Source organism: Cibotium barometz, chromosome 60 (genome assembly GCF_041138505.1).
Source record: "Cibotium barometz isolate CiBa-2024 chromosome 60, ASM4113850v1, whole genome shotgun sequence".
Taxonomy (NCBI): domain Eukaryota; kingdom Viridiplantae; phylum Streptophyta; class Polypodiopsida; order Cyatheales; family Cibotiaceae; genus Cibotium; species Cibotium barometz.
The window spans coordinates 16,093,014-16,113,320 of NC_141105.1; the positions used below are offsets into that span (position 1 = coordinate 16,093,014).

Sequence of the window (20,307 nt, forward strand, 5' to 3'; positions counted from 1 at the left end):
GCTTTCTGGAGGGCACGATGCACCGGATGAGTTTCCTGGTGGAGTGGATCCATGGTGATTCGGGTCTTTACTTAGCCTCTCACAGTTCGGTTCTCATTCAAGGAGCTTGAGGCGACATATTTCCCCTTTCTCACTCGGTCCGGCAGGGTTGTCCTCGTGCACCTTACCTTTTCCTATTCGTCGCCGAGGCCATGAGCAGTTTCCTCTCCGCTCAGGAAATGGGACTCTAGGGATTGCGTCCCCCCCTCCCCCCCCCTCCCCCCCTCTCCGAGCTCAGGAGGAGCATTGGGACTTAGAGTTTGTAGATGACACAGCAACATACCTATTCGGAGATGTTGGGATCTCCAGAGATTCGCTGAGGCAATTGAGATCTTTTGTTGTGCATCAGGAGCGCAGATCAAGTGGCACAAGTTGTGTGGTTTCTGGGTAGGCTTTGCACCCGCCCTGACTTGGCGGTCAGTTGAGGCTTTCCAGTGGTTCCCGAGGCGCACCCTAGTCCGCTATCTAGGATGCCAAGTGGGCATCGATATCTCTCCGGAGTAGCAGCTCACCCCTCTTCTTTTGAGCATTTGGAAGAAGCTTTTGTATTGGAGCTCAGTGAGGCTATCTTTAGCTGGTCGAGTGGTGGTGGCGAACCAGGTCCTCCTTGCCACTGTGTGGTACATTACTTCTTGTTGGGCCTTTTCCTGCGCATGCATTGGTCAGGTATAGCGGTTGATCGAGTTTTTCTTGTGGGCCGGCAGTGACGGGAGGCATGGCCGGGCCAACGTGGCCTGGAGAGTGATCATTCAGCCGCGATGCAGAGGAGCCCTAGGCATCATTGAACCCTCCGTTCAGAGCCATGCCTTGCTGAGCAAACTGATTGTTAGAGGACTCCTTCTCAGTGGTGAGCCAAGGAAGGACTTCCTCTTGGCCCGGATTTCAGGTGAGCCAAGGAAGGACTTCCTCTTGGCCCGGATCTTCAGCCGGTAGCCCGAGCAGGTTGCCCCTGGCCGCAGAGCACTAGATGGATCTTAACTGAGATGCAGGCCCGCAGATTTAGCCAAGCGTTTGAGGACAGATTTGCAGCCAGCCTACACTGAGCTTGGGATCACCTCAGGCCGGCCCTTAGGTACCTAGCTCCGGTAGCCGTAGAGGAGTGTCTTCGGCAACCCTTGATCCTTTTTCTTAGTGGCTACATGTTGGGGGCCTGACCTCATGTATCATGGGGAGCATTTAGCATAGGACCCGCCAGGTCCCTTGGCGATTGGTTTGCACACAGGTAGCCGTCCCTAGAGGCTCAGGAGAGAGGTCTAGCAAGGATCAGGAGTAGAGATAGACTCAGCTTCGACATCGACTTTACTATTCCTCACGAGTGGCTGACACCTGTCACCATGTGGCCACCCAATTGGTCCACCTGTGTTTTCTCATTATGTATGTTCATTGGATTGACATCCATGGTAGTTGCATATGCCGGGGATTGATGCCACTCGTGTGATTATGTGGACTTGGCTTTCTGTTGGGACTTGTGCCTATGTATACATCCCCGAAAATGCGTGGAGGATTGGTGTTGCATTGGGTCTGGTACCTTGTGTACTTACCTGGAGCACGTCTATTTTGGTATAGTTTCATGAACAAGGATTTTCCATACCAATGCTGCATTGCATAGCATCTTTATGTGCTTGCTTGCAATTGAAATTGCATAGCATCTTTATGTGCTTGCTTGCAATTGAAACATGCAATTGAAATTGCATGTTGTTTTCATGCTTGCTTGACCAATGTGTAGTTCCGGGTAAGGGGACGCCCGCTCGTGAACCGTGCGTGTAGCTATCTGCTGACATGGTTATGTGACATGTGGTAAGTATTGGTCATAAACCTAGCTGGAGGAATTAGCACTAATTTATAAGTGAGTGTGCACACACTTCATTAAGTTTTGGGCGACTAAAACTCACTTATAAGTTATGACTAGCCCTGTGTTCACGCACACTGATGTCCCGAGGTGGACAAAACCCAATGCCCATCGCCTAGACCTTATCCCCTTTGTACAAAGGGAGCAACCAGCCATGTGTCCGTTCTAGCTTGCCCCACAAGGCACTTGTCCTCTATACTTGACACCTAGAGTGGACAACTCACCATATCTTTCTTCCCTCTCTCTCTCTAGAAGTAGGCGCCCCCTTCATGAGGCCTCTTTGGCTGTATTTTCTACACTCTCTCCTTTCCAACTCCATATCCAAGCTTGCTAGTGTATTTTCCAAGTGGTGTTCACTCTCCCATACACTCCCAATGACTGAAATTTAGCAAAATAGCTCTTATTTTTGTTGTAATTTTTGATCTTTTTGCTGAAAACCCTAATTTTAGCCCTCCTTTCTCAAGTTGAACCATAGGGGAAGCTTTCTTAGGGTTCCCTTCATCCTCTTGAAGACTTTTGTCTCGCGAAGGATCGCAATAAATCGAAGATTTCAACACTCCAAATGCTTCCATCGTGAAGACTTCCACTGTCATCGACTTTACTTGCAAGACTCCATGATTACATACTCTGTGTAGTGTTCTCTTGTCCTACGTGCTCTCTTGTAGATTGTTGCTACCACGTGTTGGTGGAACAATAGAGAGCGGATGGTAGGGAACATGGGCACTTGAGAGGGTAGTGTGAGTTGCAAGTCTACACCGACAACACATTGTTTGTAATACTATATTCATATGTATTGGTATGGAAATTTGGTCAGAAATGTCCATGACACTATGTACCTGATTCTACCAAGATCAATATACTTTATCTGAGGGAGGGGCCGGCCATTCCTTTTAATTGTGTGTCTCTTGTCAATTCAGCAAATTACTTCTTGTATTAAGCATGTTGTCCATTAAATCTTGCTGTATTTAAGTGTATTGATTAGCATTGTGTTCAACCAAGTTATCCCAGGAACCCCCCCCCCCCCCCCCTAGTGGTAGGCGTGTTTACTAGGCATGATATTCTCTTGGCATTCCATGGCGTGGATACGGGCTGTGGTTTGCTCACTTTTTCTATTGGTCCCCATGGCAGATTAGAGAGATCAGAGCCCTCTTTGGAGGATTTGAGTGCCTGCATCTTACAAAGGGTGAGGGTGATTGGATTTTAGGCTCATGACTGGACATAGACCCCCCACTGGCCAAGGTGGCTAAGGAGAGACTCTGGCGGTTATGGATTTGGGGGGGGGGGGGGGGGGTATGTGAGGACGGGATACAGAAGGGGCGTGAAGCAAAGGCCGGGAGTGGGGGTTGTAAAGCTGAAGGTGAAGGGGGGGAGCGATGGCGAGGGGCAGCAACGCTATTCGACGGGAGCAACTCATAGCTCAACATTCCAAGAGTACCTTGGTTCAAATTCCTTCACTTGAGCCCCAAGAAGGAGAGTTGTTGAAGTCTCCGCATAGAAAAGCATTGGTCATCCAAGGATAACTGGCAAATTTATCCCGTAAAAGAGCTCTCTTGGCAGGGACTGTGGGAGCATATAATGCACCAATCTCATAAATCTACCATTTAGGATACATTGAACAATGGGCAATGTGCCATCACTATCATTGTAAGCTACAACAGGATTGAATTCATGTCTGATCAAAAGGCACACACTAGAGTAATTTTGTACTCCCCTATAATATATACAATAGCCTTGGAAGAAACCTCTCTTTCATGCCAAGGCATGCTGATTATGTTCCTGTAAACAAAACACATCCGGTTTTGTAGTATATACATAATCCCATAACATATGCCATTTTCTAGGATCACTAAGACCTTGTAGTATATTATACGTTCATAAGTATATAAAGAAGTTGGGTGGACATATGTACATCCTCTTGTAAACTGACATGAGTGTTGTGTATTATATTGAGCCTCCTCACATGGTGGCAGCCCGACTAGGAACTTTGGTTCCAATAAGCACGACGATAGTCATGATGGCCACCGTAAAGTAGGTAAGCTAGGATCACTAAGACCTTGTATATTATATGTTAAAAAACTGATAGGAGCATTCATGAGTATATACAAGAAGTTGGGTGGACATATGTACATCCTCTTGTAAATTATGCAAAATCTGAACACTAGGTGGACATATCTACATCCTCCTATAGATAATGCAAAATTTGAACACCTCCTTTTTACTATCTGACTCCATGAAAACCAACATTAACATGTGTCGAGGATGAGACTTTATTAAGAGCAAGTTGTGGATCAACCCAATTTCTTATCTAAAGCTATCTTGGCCTCTGGGAGATAACTTTTTTGGGGTGGGGAGTCTACCAGCCTTCATTGTTTGAGACCCCTCTATCTCGAGGCGTGTTGTTTTTGACCGTGGTTTTTTGTTCAACGCTTCCAGATTGGGTGACAACATCTTTACCTCTTGTTTGCATAACATGGTTTACATTGATTGCTTTAGCATCAGATTTTTGGCAAACATCGGAGGAGTTGGAATCAAATCTGTCGGGGGTTGCAGAGCCAGATTTGGACAATCAGAGTAGTGTCCAAACTTACCACAGCGAAAACAAGCTCCAACAAAAGCTTCCCATTTTAAAGCATAAAACCTTTCTCCCATGTGGACTTCTCCTACATCAAATCCAATGGATTCGGGAGTTGGCTTATCTGTATCCTAGAGTACACAAAAGCGATTCCTGTTGCTTGTTACAGCCAGAGGGCAAATAACTGTTCCCAATTGATTTGCTATGCAACACAAAGCATTTCTATATAGTGCTGAAAAGTCAACAACCTCCACCCAAACAAGACATTGATGATGCAGCAGTGATTGATAATGAGTAGTGGGAGACTACAGGAGCACATGCACCATCTGTGTTCCATAAAACAAAGGGGATTTTGCAAAAAGTCTCTTTTTGGTGTCGGCAAGTTTCAAAATAACGTCATAGAAACCTCTAGCAGCATAGTAGATGCTTTCAACAGCAATCCTTCCAATTGGCTGTGCAACCATTTGCTTACATCTTCAACAATTGGCACCTTTCCTAGGAAAAAGAGGATCACTGCTTGTTCCGAGAATTTCCTGACTTCTGGGAGGATCACACCGTTAGGAACAATGCATCTTATAGAGGGCTTAGGCTCATCCCAATTGATCCTGCTTGATTCAAAGTCCTTGTGCAACACATCATACAAAAGCTGAGCATTACGATCGGAAGCATGCATATCAGACTCCTTGAGCTTCTTAGGGTTTGAGCCGTCATGAGGCTTGTCATTTTCTTGAGCATAACGAAGGATTGAATCCGAGTCCGCCATGACAACAAGAAAGCAACAAGGGAAACTAGAGGAGGCTGATTGAATATAGGAGAAGACTCAAGATAAGTCCAGCTTCAGAGAACTTTAGAAGCAGTGGAAAAACATCTCAAACTGGCTAAAAGCAATGTTCTCCAACTGTAAGTAGTCATGGAGGGATTGTCGCAAATTCATCTTAAAGTAAGCATATGCCTCTAGAGGTGTCTGCCCAAACGTAGCATTGTTTCTCATCTTCCATATTGTCCATAGAGCCCAATATCTAGCCCATAGAAAGAAAACATCAAAATGAGGAGAGTTGGGCACACTAGTCCCAAATATCTAGAATTGCTTTCCATATTGCCTGCCTGGAAAGTGTCTTGTGATATCACCAACCAATCGTTGAAGAAACTCCTTTGTCTCCAAACAATGCCATAACAGATGTACAGTTTTAGAATGAGTTTCACATGTGTAGCAGGTGGCTCCTTCTATCTCTCTTTTAGCGAGCACCTCCACAATAGGGAGGATGTCCACTAAACCGCGCCAAAGAAACAATCTTTGCTTTAAAGACAACTTACTTCCCGGAGGTGTTTTTCCCACCATTTTTCACTCTTGTGCATATCCCATAAGAGTGTTGCCATGTGCATCAATCCAAGGTGGAGGAAGTAAATGGTTATACATGCTAGCTGTAGTTAGGCTCTATGCATAGAGCTTTATACATAAGGCCTTTATGTTTAGTTATCTTATCCAAATGTAATCCCCGAGCATTGTCGGTTTTCCCTTTCACTTTCCAGTCATGCAGCTTGTCAAGTGGAGGCAATGGTTCATATAGCTCCAATAGCCTTTTAATCTTCCTCCAAATCAATCTATGATGCAAACCCAAGTTATGCTCACTGCACGCTTGCTCTAGAAAGGATAGTACATTCCCTATATCATCCGTTCATTTAGCGTTTCACACAATTCCTTTTTAGAAGCCAATGTAACCAACCCTTCTTTCCACGATGCTTGGCATTTCACCGCTCACCCATGCATCCTCTGAGAACATTTGGAAGAATTCCAACATCAAGCCGTTCCATCCAGGAGATTTCCAATGACCCATGTCTTTTAATGCATCTTCCAGTTCAGTTTCACTAAACAATGCATCAAAACATATGGCATCCCCATTAGTCACTATAGAGTTTACACATGCCAAGAATTCACGCCTTGCATTTTGAACATATATTGTGATTTGTGAAGGATGCTCAAAAAATCCGAGCGAAATGTTGCACACGTGTTTGCTAGCTTAGCTTTTGTGCTCGTCCAGTGACCAGTAGCTTTTTTAGTTCGTGCAATCTTTTGCCTTCGTCTATCTGCATGTAGACTTTTGAAGAAGGCTTTGTTGTACTGTTTGTTTTGCATCATCCACCCTTTGCCTTTGTTCTCCCATGTACCATTTGCAACAACAGTTTACATGTGATGAGCAAAGCAATACCAAGCTACATCCAAATCTTCTATCAGTTGACCCTAAAGTTGCGCAATAGCATCCTTCACCATTGCTTGAAATATGATGTGTGTAAGATAGGTGTTGTTAACAATCAAAAGGCGTTGATGCTGCAATGGAGGTTTGTGGACAGACATTTGAAAATACAAGCCCATCCATAAAGGTACATGATCAGAAAGTTGAGCAGCATAATCCACCCATAGCTTGCATGTGAATGCATCATACTGCCGAGCATTTAGCATGTACCATCTATCAAGACGTGCCCAATAGTGATTGACACCATTATGTTTGAAAGTAAATCCAAGTACATGTACCATATTGGCCAACCACATATCACTGGCATCCGTCTGAAGGATGAAATTCTGCTATTCATGTCTTTCATTCACCAGCATATGAGATGAATATGACCCTGTTCTCTGCTCCCCAAGGATACGGGTTGTTGATTGCGCTTGACCGGCACCTCTAGTACGACACATCTTTCAGAATACGAGCGAATGCTAATCTTGTTCGATCCATAAACACGTGCAGTTCATCGTCTTCATCTCTGCGGGGAGTTATTGAAATCCCCACACACAAAAGCATGTGTGAGCCAAGGATAGGAGGCAAAAGTTTGCCACAACCTTTGTCTCGCAAATGACAGTTGAGAAGCATAAAGTCTTGCAAACTAATGTACTGTTCCTGTAATGTACTCTTCCTGCAACATACACTGCATAATCATCCATCTCCCATGAGGATCATTGAATTCAAGCACTGGCTACAACTCATGCCTTACAAGGAAAGCAACCTCTGAATAACTAGTGGTTCACATAGTGCCAAAAATTCATCCATTTATTTGGATCATAGAGGCCTTGAACATTGTAAGTCACACACTTTACTAAAGTCATTGACATCTCTGTCAGAAAAGTAAAAGAAACTAATTCACATCCATGCTGTGGTCACCACTAGAATCCTATAATGCATGCCACATAACATCATTTTTATCTACAATTTGTGTGCCTCCTTTACAGATTTCCGCCCAGTTTCTAGACACTATCTGGAAAAGGAATTTGATTCTGACCTCTTTTAGAAAAAGTAAAAGAAAGCTAATTCACATCCATGTTGTGGTCACGACCAGCATCTTGTAATACATGCCACATACCATCGTTTTTATCTACAATTTATGTGCCTCCTTTACAGACTTTAGCCCAGTTTCTAGACACAACATCTTGAAAAGGATTTTGATTCTAACCTTGTACAGTTTGTGGCTCAGTCCAGTTCTAGATATGGTATGTAGACTGAGGCAGCTGCTTAGTTGTTTCCTTTGGAGTCACAAATCCATCTTTGTCAACCTTCCCTTTTACTTTGTCCTTTGTAGTAATTGTTGTTTTATTATTTGCCGGAGTTCCATTATGCATCGAGGCCTTACCCTTGAACTTTTCCTGCATCTTAACCCGAGCTCCTGTGTTAACCACCTTGTTGACAAGTTGCACAATTACCTGTTGCTGAGGTGGAGATACAATTTCTGGAGGGGGTTGGTGTATTATAGATGGACATTGCGAAGCCATGTGCCCAAATTTACGACATTGAAAACAAGCTCTAGCAACCACGCCCCAATGAAGCTCGTAATATTTTTTGCTAAGAGCTAAAGACGCGATTCTCGGTTTGCTCACCTCAATAGAAATGTGAGGGATAGTGGTTTTATCAGTGTCCCACAAAATACAAAAACGATTTCCATTTCTTGTGGGTCTACCTTACCCAGTGATGCTGCTATGCTTGGGAGATGAGCCTCGAATTCCTACGGGAAGTGCACCACTTCCACCCACATTGGGCATTTATGCTTAATCACATTTTGGTAGTTCTTATTAGGTGACCAGGGCAATACATGCACCATCAGTGTGCCATACATCAACGGCGACATTTCCAAAAGCGTAGTACGATGTATGCTATCCAAGAGAAGCTCTTCAAAAAAGCCATGAGAGGCCTAGTACACCCCATCAACAAAACCCCCTTGCAGGACTGATTTTAACCATTGCACCACTTCTTGAGCTTGAGGCATTTTCCCAAGGAAGAAAATCACCACTGCATTTTCAGAAAAATGCTTGAGGGGGATGACAATCGAAAGCACAAGGATGTCATAGTGATGCCCAGGCACCGGATGTTTCCACTGCTTTCTTTTATCCACAAAATCCTCAACAAGTGCATCATAAACAAACTGTTGTTTGGGAGAGAGAGCCACTTTTGTATTGACCGATTTGTATGTACATAGCTGTCGATTCCTATGTTCTCCTTCACGACTAGAGTAAACTTGATTGCTAGAATCACCCATGATGAAAACATAGAGAATTCCACACTCTGACAAAACTCACTTAGTCTCTCTTGCCCCTCACACACACACACACACACACACACACACACACACACACACAGAGCAGGGGTGAAGAGGCAGTAGGCAACGAGTAATGAACTGAAGGGCTCATCCATGTTGTTAGCCTCTTGCTGTGTGATGACATCAATAACCTGCTGTAAGAAATGTTCTCATGCATCAAGAGCCTCCTAGGAAGGTGGTAAAGGGGCAGCAAACATGCGGAAAAAGTATTCATGGCAAGCATATGCAACCTGAGTTTTCGTGCATGTCCAAGTACCATCCATTCTTTTGACTCTTGCAATGCATTCTTTTTGTCTGGAAGTATGCAAGCCTTTGAAAAAAAATTTGATGAGCAACCTTTATCAAGTAATGGCTTTTGTCTTGTCCTAATTTGCAATTTATTAAGCTTACGTTCATCATTACGGCGAAGGCAATTTGCAGCTTGTGTTAAGAGCTGCGGTTCATCATTATTTAGCTCTCTAAGTTGGCCAATCTCAGTGTACTCTTGCACTGCAATTTTGGCTTGTTCTTCTTGTCTTCTATTCTCTCCCATATACCATCTATCACACTCCTGTATCACAGCTTGCATTCCCTGTACAAAACTGAACCAAGCAATATCTATATCCTCTTGCATATCCATGACAAGGGGATGTGTAGCTGCACGTACCAAATCAACGAAATGAGCATGTGACAAATAACTGTTGTTAATCATAAGTAACCTTCTATGAGGTAATGGACAGCCATTGTCGGCCATTCCAAAATATAGGCCAAGCCATACCGGCGAATGATCAGAGGCATCCACATTTTACATGTATATGCATCATACTGAGCAACATTGAGAAATACCATCTGTCTAAGCATGCCCAATAATGCAAAACAACATTACGATGAAAAGTATAACCCTTTGAATGTGGCATGAGCTGTGTCCACAAATCGCATGCATCTAATGAAGTCATTGTCCAAGCTCAATCTTTGCTTTTCAGAACACATCATATGAGAGTGATGAGAGGTGTTATCATGATCAGAGAGGCATCCACATTTTAGATGTATAACCCTTTGAATGTGGCATAAGCTGTGTCCACAAATCGCATGTATCTAACGGAGTCATTGTCTAAGCTCAATCTTTGCTTTCAGAACACATTATATGAGAGTGATGAGGTGCTATCATGAAAGTCGGGGGAATTATTGAAATCCCATGTAATAAAAGCATTTGAAATCCATGGATATGTTCTTAAGAAGCATCACATCCCAGCTCTATATGTAGAAGTTTGTGATGCATAAACACTTGCAAATTCATATGCTTTTCTGCAATCATAAATTGCACAAGCCAATGACCAAGTGGATCATTGTAAGCCAGTATAGGCTGCAACTCTTGTTTAACCATTATAAGAGTGCCAGAAAAAACTTGGGTACATGCATAGAAAGTATGATATCTAGAGAAGACCCCTTGTCTTCCAGCAAAACGTGCTGATTGTTCTTGTAAACTAACCACATGGAGATGCATAGTATTTACATATGACCAAAAAAGACTCCATTTATTTACATCACAAAGGCCTTGTATATTGTAAGTAAAACACTTGATTGGTATGAATATATTTACAATACGAGTGAAAAGAAAGGCTACAACTCAGCTTTCATGGAAGCCTGGCTGTGTATGTCACCATGTAAGGAGCGTTTTGTAGCTTGAACATCAACTATATTTGTATGCAATGAGGTTTGTGTACCATGAGTAAAAAAAGAATCACCTCTCACTATTGCAGCCCACATCTTGTTTGTCTACTCTTGTAATGTTGCATGAAGTGTCCGGCACCGGAGCATTCGATTTAGATATGGAAGCTCCCTCTGTCCAATTGCGAGAGACCAGAGGTCTCTGTCTAGGGGTTATTGTTTTTTTGGGAGTTTGCCATGCATCAGAATCAAGTCCGTCTTTATCTTTCACATTTACCGCGTGAGAGCTTGTTGTGGTCACACACACTTTTTTTAAAAGTGAAAACCATACTTCTATTAACAATAACTTATGTACAATATAAGAGAAGACTCAAGATGAGTGGAACTTCAGAAGCAGTGGAAAAACACCTCAAACTGATAAAACAATGTCCTTCAACTGTAAGAAGTTATGAAGGGATTGTCGCAAATTCATCTTAAAGTAAGCATATGCCTCTAGAGGCGTCTGCCCAAACATGGCATTGTTTCTCATCTTTCATATTGTCCATAGACCCCAATATCTAGTCCATAGGAAGAAAACATCTAAATTAGGAGAGTTGGACACACCACTCCCAAATGTCTAGAAATGCTTTCCATATGGCTTACCTGGGAAGTGACTTGAGATATCATCAGCCAGTCGTTGAGGGAACTCCCTTTTCTCCAAACAATGCCATGATAGATGTAGAGTTTCAGAATAAGCTCCACATTTGGAGCAGGTTGCTCCAGCTATTCATCTTTTAGCAAGCATCTCCGCAACAACAAGGACACCCACGGTCCACCAAACAGTGCCAAAGAAACAATCTTTGCTTTAAAGGCAACTTACTTTTCCATATACTTCGGAGGTGTTTTTTCCACCATCTTTCACTCTTTTGCATACACCATAGAATGTTGCCATGTGTGCGAATCCAACGAGGTGGAAGCAAATGATTATACATGCTAGCTGCAGTTATCTTCCACTTTCCAGTCATGCAGCCTACCTATCATTTTCAACCAATGGAGGCAATGGTTTTCTTCTATTGCCACAAACAACTCCAATTTCGCTTCGGCACTGTTCCCAGAATCCTTCTTCCAAGGCTTCAAAGTGCCATTCTTCTAGTTGGGCCATCTCTCCAAATCTGCTATCAAATAGCAAACTGCCAGCTCTCTCAATGAACCCATTCTCAGTGAAATGCTCGTTGTAAAAGTGGCGTTTTGTGGAGCATTGGTGGGGACAACTTTGTCTGATCTGTGTGAAGCCGAGTAATGTCAAGGTGGATGATATGGTTGAGCTCCTGATGTGAGAGATCCAAGAGAGGGGCATCCAAGTTGTACTCAAAAGGGGAGAGATGGTCTACGTGAAGGGCACGTGAGTCAAACCATCTAGTGATACGGGAGTACCAGGAGTTACTTTGTGCAAGCTGTGTGGAGGACTCGTGCCAGTCTCAGGATTCAATCTTTTTCAAGAGTATAGACACGGTATATGCATGTGATAGCCTGAAACATGGCATTTAAGACTGAAGGTGCTGCCCCAAACTCAGCCAATATAATGTCCATGTGGCACCAAAGGCTTATTTCTGATCATATGTGAGCAGCATGACCCGCACTATCTTGATCCTCCTCCAGTCCTCTGATCCCAAGTTCAGGCCCCAAAGAGTGCCGTACTTAACAGTGGGCCATACCAAAGTGCCAACACTTGGTAATGGATTCCTGAGAGTGAGCCTAGAAGTTCTATCTCTCCAACCATGTGGTACTTTTTAGCGCTAATAGGTTTTCCTTGATATGTGGTAGGTCTCCAGAATTCTTTTGAGAGTGAATAGCTGTTGTGAGTTTTGTGGGAAGTTGAACTTGCATTTTCTGGTCTTTATTGTCCATGGCTGTCGTGGTGCTTGTGCTTTATCAGGATTTGCTGTAAACTGTGTTGTTGCGGTCAACCTAAAGCATTCCATGTAAATGGTTAAATATTGTTGTATGTAGTCGCGGTCCTTCACTGGGTTCTTGTGGGAGCGTCAGTCTTACTTTCGATGATAACCCCGGCAAAGTTGGCATCCGATTTGATAAAGCTCTTTATGATGGCAACGATCTGGGTGGACTGTGTGAAAACGACCATGGTTTCTTCTGCAACGGTTAGTATTTGTCTCCTTGTTTTTCCCATAATACTGTCAGGCTCTTTACACTTGGACGGGCAGTGAGCAGTGACCCTGACACGTTGTTGATGCTCTGACACCAAGCATGGGCAAGTTATATTTGTAAAGGGCCTGAGTTCTTCACGGTCTCATATGCAATTGATATTGTTGGTACTAAAGCATTATGCCTTTGTTTTACTACATGAACTAGTAGTGTCCAGCAATTTACTTAACTATTAATCAGTCATACTCTAATCAGCAAATGAGCTCCGTTTGGAAGGAGCGTATGAAGAGAATATGGAGAAACTTGTGACGGATGTACTTTTCGAGGTATCCTTTACACTTCTTTGATCTTGCTGCTTGCAAACTTAGGGTCTTTATTGATATCCCCCTGCTTCCTGCAATGGGTGGATGCCAAGCAAGGATGGGGAGTGTCCCCCATCCATCTCATTTCATGCCTGCCCATAAGTGTGGAGTCTGTAAAGACCCTCACTGTTATATGCCTGCATATTTTTGTGTGCTCAACTAAATGAATGTCAGTGGCTTTCAGGTTGTTAATATGGAGAGTAAAACGGGCCCATTTATCCTTTTTGTAAAAGACGTGGAGAGGATGGTCACTGGGAACTCTGAGTACCATGTGGCATTTAAAGACAAGCTGGAAAAGCTAGACAGTGGAGTGATTGTCATTGGTTCACAAGTATTGTCCGACCACCATCGCAAGGAGAAGGCCCATCAAGGTGGTCTTTTTTTCCCAAAGCTTGGAAGCAATCCAACTGCACTATTTGATTATGGGTTGGCGGTAAGGCAAACCACCCATCTCTTTCTCGCCATTTTTGTGGCCGTTTTGTGCAACTTTACTTACTTAGGTGCTCCTGATTCTTGCAAAAAGAATTATCTTTGTTTTATGTGTGAAGGACAATCTCGGAAGACTTCAAGAGCGGAGAAAGGAAGCACTCAAATCTTCTAAAGTAGTGTCCAAACTATTTCCTAACAGCATTCGTGTACAGCATCCACAGGTAGCTTTTTTCGGCACCGTGCTGTCCTTGCTTTTCAGTCTTTAGATGTTTTTAAGGAAAATATTTCAAATTTGTTGTGTTTCCTGACAATCTGGAAGGCTGGTAACTTGCTCCAAGAGGGTATGGTGAAACTACAGGAGGAGGATCTTTTATTGTATGAGCTTGAGCTCCCTGCCTAGATGGTGACTAGCTTGAGGAGAGATTCAGGGAGCTTGTGAAATAACCTGCTTAACGTCCTTTCATTTGGCATGTCTACTAGGATGAATGTCTTCTTTCTGAGTGGAAGCGGCAACTCGACCGCGACGTAGAAACTTTGAAAGCCAAGGCTAATATAGCTCAGCTATTCTCTGTATGGATCTTAACTTTTCCTCTTGGTATTCTGCTCACATATATGGAGGGGTTTATTTATTTTTTCCCATGTTCTCAAACATCAGGTCTGCTTTGTACAGGTGCTAGCTCGAAGCAATTTGGAGTGCGACGGCCTTTCAACAATCTTTGTCAAGGATCAACTTCTTACACGTGAAAGTGAGGCTATTCTTTGGCTTCACATTCAGGAAGCCATTGTTATGTGTGCATGGGCGACGTGCATATCCATGTGCATGCATGCGTGCACCCACAGGTGTGGGCATGTGCTAGGGTGGCACATGAGTGCATGCATGTATCCATGTATATGTGCCCTTATACCTTTCAGCAGTGTACTTCGCTTCATAGTTATTTTTTACCTTGTCCTTGCAGTATGTTTCACTTTTTGATGTGAACTTCTAAAGCAGTGAAGGTTTTTGTTGCATAGCTGCTGAAAGGATAATTGGTTGGGCCATCAGTGATCACCTCATGTGCTGTCAAGAACCTGATTTAAAGGATAACAAGCTGATTTTGTCTCCTGAAAGGTGGTATGAAACACCTGCCAATGCAATATTCACTAGTGCTTGTATATAGAGTTCCGTGAGTCACATTCTTTTCACACTGTTTCTGCAGTATTGCCCATGGCCTAAATATCTTTGAGGCGGTACAGAACAATTCACGCACCCTTAAAAAGGTTCTCAAGGTATGCGATGGTATAGTCATGGTAGTTGAGCCAGATTGTTTTTTTTAGAGATCCTGTATCAGTGAATTATTCCCCACCTATAGGCGCCTAGAGAAGCTCCCTCCCATAGTAGGCAGTCTTTATACCTGGTGTCCATAGACAGTAGTGCCTTTGGGTAGCCCTTAGGGAGGCTGAAACTCAGGAACCCCCCTCTTCCCCCCCCATTCCCTGTGCACCTGTCCAGGTGAGACCTTCAACCACTTGGGTTACAACTCCCCCCATCCCAGGTGGTTCATTTTTGTGCAATAGGGACTGCTGGAGTATGCACAGGTGGAAGCATAGACAAAAGAAAGAGAGAGAGGAGAGAGCGATTGTTGACAAGATCACGTTTTGATAAGCATGAGGCTTTACAATGGCAATAGCCAACCAATGGGTGTTACAATGTGAAACTCGCAGTGCCTGGGGGACTAGGGCCTTTGACACACTTGTTGATACCATCAATGCATATTAAAACATTTAAACATGGCCACAGCCTTAACACACATCCATCATCACTTTGCATAAAACATAAAAGCTGGACAAAACATCCACAAATGTTGAAAATGGAGCTTGCACATGTGACACGCATAGAGACCGGAATGTCTCCCCCCCACCCCCCCTCCCCCCGGGGGGTATTTTATCACCCAAGGAGAAAATATCACGTACAAGCTTTGAGGGCCTTACTCTCCCCACAAGAGATGCCGGATTATCCATATACAAATGCCACACAGCCCAACACAAGGCAACCAAGCCGGAACACAGGCTATAGAAATGCCGAGCTAGCAATATAATCCATATACCTCCGTGTGGGTACTGATTCTTCCCCAAAAACCACGGGTCTTCATGCAATAGAGCTGGTACAATAGGTTCAGCTCTCCATTCAGTCGGTACAACAAGTACAATGGCTGGTACAGTCGGTGCAGTGGTTGGTACAGCAAGTATAGTAGCTGGTACAGCAAGTACAAATGTTGGTACAGCAGGTACAATGGCAGTTGGTACAACAGGTACAATAAGTACAAATGCTGGTACAATAGGTACAATGGCAAGTACATCTTGTACAATGGTTGGTACAAACAGGTACAACAAGTACAAGGATTGGTACAACAAGTATGGTGGCTAGAAATCCTAATAATATGATTAAATACCCTGGTCTTCAGTATTTCTTCGCGATGGAAGCCTCCAAAACAGTACCCAACAGCCGGTATTCTTCATGGGCAGCCTTCAAGAGAGTAGCCATCATTAGGGTAGCCTATAACGGTGGTAGAGAAGAGAGAGGGCTCCAATCTATAGATTTGGGGCTCCCATTGAATGGGAGTATGTAATTAGGGTTAGAGTTTCATGTGGGAGACATACACAGAGAGAAGAAGGGAGAGAGAGAGAGAGTTGTGGGGATAAGTCAACTCACCAAGTGTGTGTGTGTGTGACTCCCCTATCACACATGTATATTGCACTAGTACACATAGTGCACTTAGTACATTAAAAGTACTAAGTGTACTATGTACTATAACTTATGGGCTTGTACACACTATAAGGGTGGGCATTATGCCTTTACCCCAACAACCTCCCACTTAAAGGCAAAGTGCCCTTAAATGAAGGAAAAGAAAAAATCAGCATGTACATGATAATATACAAGGCCATATCAAGGCTGAAACTGGCCTCATCCAATGCCCATCAAGTGTCTGCAATGAGCAAACCGCTCCGGAGGCAAACTCTTTGTCAACAGATCAGCCGGGTTGTCATCCGTATGAATCTTAACAAGCTGAATTTGCTTGTTCTCTATCACCTCTCTGATGAAGTGATACTTCACATCCACATGCTTCGTCTTTGCATGAAAGACAGGGTTCTTTGCCAACTGGATGGCACTCTGACTGTCACAATGCAACAATGGAATATCCCCTGTATAACCCAAATCAACCACTAACCGAGATAGCCATAATGCCTCCTTGCAAGCCTCTGTGGCTGCAATGTACTCGGCCTCTGTAGTAGATAAGGTAGTGCACTTCTGCATCCTGGATATCCATGACACAGCACCTCCTGTGAATGTAAACACATAACCGGTAGTAGACTTCCGGTTATCTGGATGATCGGCATAATCCGAATCCGTGTAACCATGCACTAATGCATCCTGTTTGCCAAAGCATATGCACATATCCTGTGTGCCCTTCAGGTATCTCATGACACCTTTCACTGCTTCCCAATGCTTCTTGCCAGGGTTGGCCATGTATCTACTAACCACTCCCACTGCAAATGCAATTTCCGGCCTAGTAGCAACCATGGCATACATGAGACTACCACAAGCTGAAGCATACAGAATCTTGGCCATATCAGCCCTGCCACTATCTGACTGTGGGCTGTCCATAGCACTGAGTTTCACATATGGAGGCAAAGGAGTACTAGTCTTCTTCCCCCCATCCATATTGAACCTCTGCAAAACTTTGCCAATGTATTCCTTCTGAGACAAATACAACACATGCTGATTTCTGTCCCGAAGTATCCGCATACCCAAGATGTGATTTGCATCACCCAAATCCTTCATATCAAAGGTTTGATGCAGCCTCTTCTTCAAGGCATCCATCTCTTTACGAGATTTCCCGGCAATCAACATATCATCAACATACAAGATGAGGACACTGCCATCCAAAGCTTTCTTGGTGTATAAGCAGTGATCTATGTCACTTCTCCTGAATTTCTGGGATTTCATGAATGTATCAAATTTATGATACCATTCCCTTGGTGCCTGTTTGAGCCCATAAAGACTCTTTTTCAGCTTGCATACAAGCTTCTCCTTTTCACTCACTGCATAACCCTCTGGCTGTTGCATATATATCTCCTCATGGAGATCACCGTGAAGAAAAGCAGTCTTCACATCCATCTGAATCAAGTCTAGATCATCATGTGCAACCAAAGCTAACACAGCTCTAAGTGTGGTCATTTTGACCACTGGAGAGAAGATCTCCTCAAAGTCCACACCATATTCCTGCTTGAAGCCACTAACCTGGCTTTGTATCTTGGCTTTGCATCAGGTGCAACTTTGAGCCTGTAAACCCACTTGCAAGGCAAAACCTTTTTGCCTGTAGGCAAATGCACCAACTTCCATGTTTCATTTTTGTGGAGAGAATCCATCTCTAACTTCATGGCACGCTCCCAAAGAGCCTTGTCTGCCCTCTGTAAAGCCTCCTTATAACATGAGGGCTCCCCACAGTCAGTAAGCATCAAGTAGTCAACCCCTGGAACAAACCTGTCAGGGGCTCTGGAGGGTCTTGTGGACCTCTGTACCCAATGACCATCATTTGCAGGTTGCTGTCCAGCCTGCATATCACCTATTGGTGGCTCCTGTTCCATGCCATAAGGCTGAAAAATCATGCCCGGTATCTCCTCTAACTGTGGTATATCCATAGGGATATCTTCTGCCATCTCTGGCTGTGCATTTGGACCATTTTCAGCACCATTTAAGGGCTGGTTTTGCTGCTGTAATGGCTGATTTACAGCCCTTGGTTGTTGTCCATGATGTCCATCATCATCAAAGATGACTCTGCCAGGCTCATGTTGCCTTGCAGGCTCCTTATACATGCATGTTTCATCAAAAATGACATCATTGCTGCGTATAATCTTTCTATTCACGGGATCCCAAAGTCTATACCCCATTTCACCTCTGTCACCATATCCTAGGAATATGCATTTGTGAGACTTAGGATCAAGTTTGGTGCGCATTTCCCTGCGTATGTGCACGTACGCAACGCAACCAAACACTCTCAAGTGCTTGTATGACGGAGGCTTCCCTGTCCATACTTCCTCTGGCACTTTCCCACCAAGCCTCGTGTTAGGTGACCTGTTTATAAGATGAACGGCTGTCATAACAGCTTCAGCCCAAAAACCATGAGGTAACGCAGCATGTGACAACATAGAACGGACCTTCTCCTGAATGGTCCTGTTCATCCTCTCTGCTGTCCCGTTTTGTGGAGGATCATAAGGAGTAGGATGCCTTTAGCATCACAAAAGTCCTGAAACTGTTTGGACATATACTCTCCACCATTGTCGGAACGCAAAGCCTTCAGTGTTTTGGCAGTTTGATTCTCAACAAGAGCAACAAACTTCTCAAACACTGAGAATGTGTTACTCTTCAAACGAAGAGGATAAACCCACACCTTGCGTGTGGCATCATCAATAAAAGTCACAAAATATTTTGCCCCTCCCAAAGAAAGCTGAGGCATCTCACATACATCTGTATGCACAAGCTCTAACTGAGCATCTTTCTGTCCAAGAGCTTTCTTGTGGGGGCATTGTAGTTGCCTACCATATATACAATGCTCACAAAACTGAAAACTTGAAAACTTTAGAGAAGGCAAGTAACCCAAACGAGACAATTGCTCCATTCCTTTGACACTCATGTGTCCCAACCGGCTATGCCACATAGAGATTTCCGGCAGCTCGGTTGCATTTACATTAGCATGGTGACAAACACCTGCATGCATGAAGTAAAGAGTGTCCACCTTAGAGCCTCTGGCAACAACCAGTGAGCCCTTACTAATCTTCCACTTTCCACGACCAAATGTGGTAACATAATCAGCATCATCAAGCTGTCCAGTAGAAAGCAGGTTCTTCTTGATCTCAGGCACATGCCTGACATCATGGAGCATAAGCTGTGAGCCATCTGAAAACACAAGCCTCACATCACCTCTGCCAAGAATCTTGCATGCATGGTTGTCACCCAAATAAACTACTCCTTCATTGCCAGCAGTATACCTGACAAACAAGTCTCTGCAACCTGTGACACGAAAGGAGGCACCTGAATCAATGATCCATGAGTGCATACCATGACCATCTCCTGTAAGAAGTGAATGGGCATCAAGTGAAGACGTGAATAGGACCTCATCCTCACTGTCACCTGCATGTGACACATTGATTTCTTCAATCTTGACTCCACTTTTGTCCTTTTGCTTTACATCTTTGGCTTCATCTTTGTCTTTGTCTTTGCCTTTTCCCTTTTCTTTTTGATCATTTTTCCATTTGTAGCATTGCTTTTTGATGTGTCCCTTCATGCCACAATAATGGCATTCCAAGTCCTTTTTGGAGCGAGACTTGCTCCTTCCCCGTTCTTGGCTTTTACCCCTTTGTTGGGATCTCCCACGTGCATTCATTGCATTGGACTTTCCAACAGAGTTGTTTTTCCTGTTCATCTCCTCTTGAAGGAGAGCACCCTCAACATCTGCATATGACAGCATAGCATTCGAATTGCTGGTGGCTATCCTGAATGTGTCCCAACTCTCTGGCAAAGTGCATAAGAGAAAAGTGGCTTTGAACTTATCGTCCATTGCCAACTTTTGATTAATGACTTGGCTGACAATACCATTAAACTCATTTAGATGGGTTGCCATAGACGCCCCTTCCTTCATCTGAAAACC

General features: G+C 43.8%; 1 protein-coding gene across 2 annotated transcripts in view; it reads left to right on the plus strand.

The window, feature by feature from the left end:
- LOC147605047 (uncharacterized) overlaps positions 1–20,307 on the plus strand; it is an 81,617-nt gene that overhangs the window by 53,128 nt on the left and 8,182 nt on the right. Inside the window, exons 11-18 of one of the 2 annotated variants that reach the window (XM_086793857.1) lie at positions 12,678–12,826; positions 13,086–13,156; positions 13,377–13,625; positions 13,741–13,842; positions 14,102–14,191; positions 14,292–14,367; positions 14,633–14,729; positions 14,818–14,887. In XM_086793857.1, coding sequence (XP_086649983.1) covers positions 12,678–12,826; positions 13,086–13,156; positions 13,377–13,625; positions 13,741–13,842; positions 14,102–14,191; positions 14,292–14,367; positions 14,633–14,729; positions 14,818–14,887 — 904 coding nt within the window. Of the gene's footprint in view, positions 1–12,677; positions 12,827–13,085; positions 13,157–13,376; positions 13,626–13,740; positions 13,843–14,101; positions 14,192–14,291; positions 14,368–14,632; positions 14,733–14,817; positions 14,888–20,307 lie in introns of both variants that reach the window. The other variant, XM_086793856.1, reaches the window with a different exon arrangement.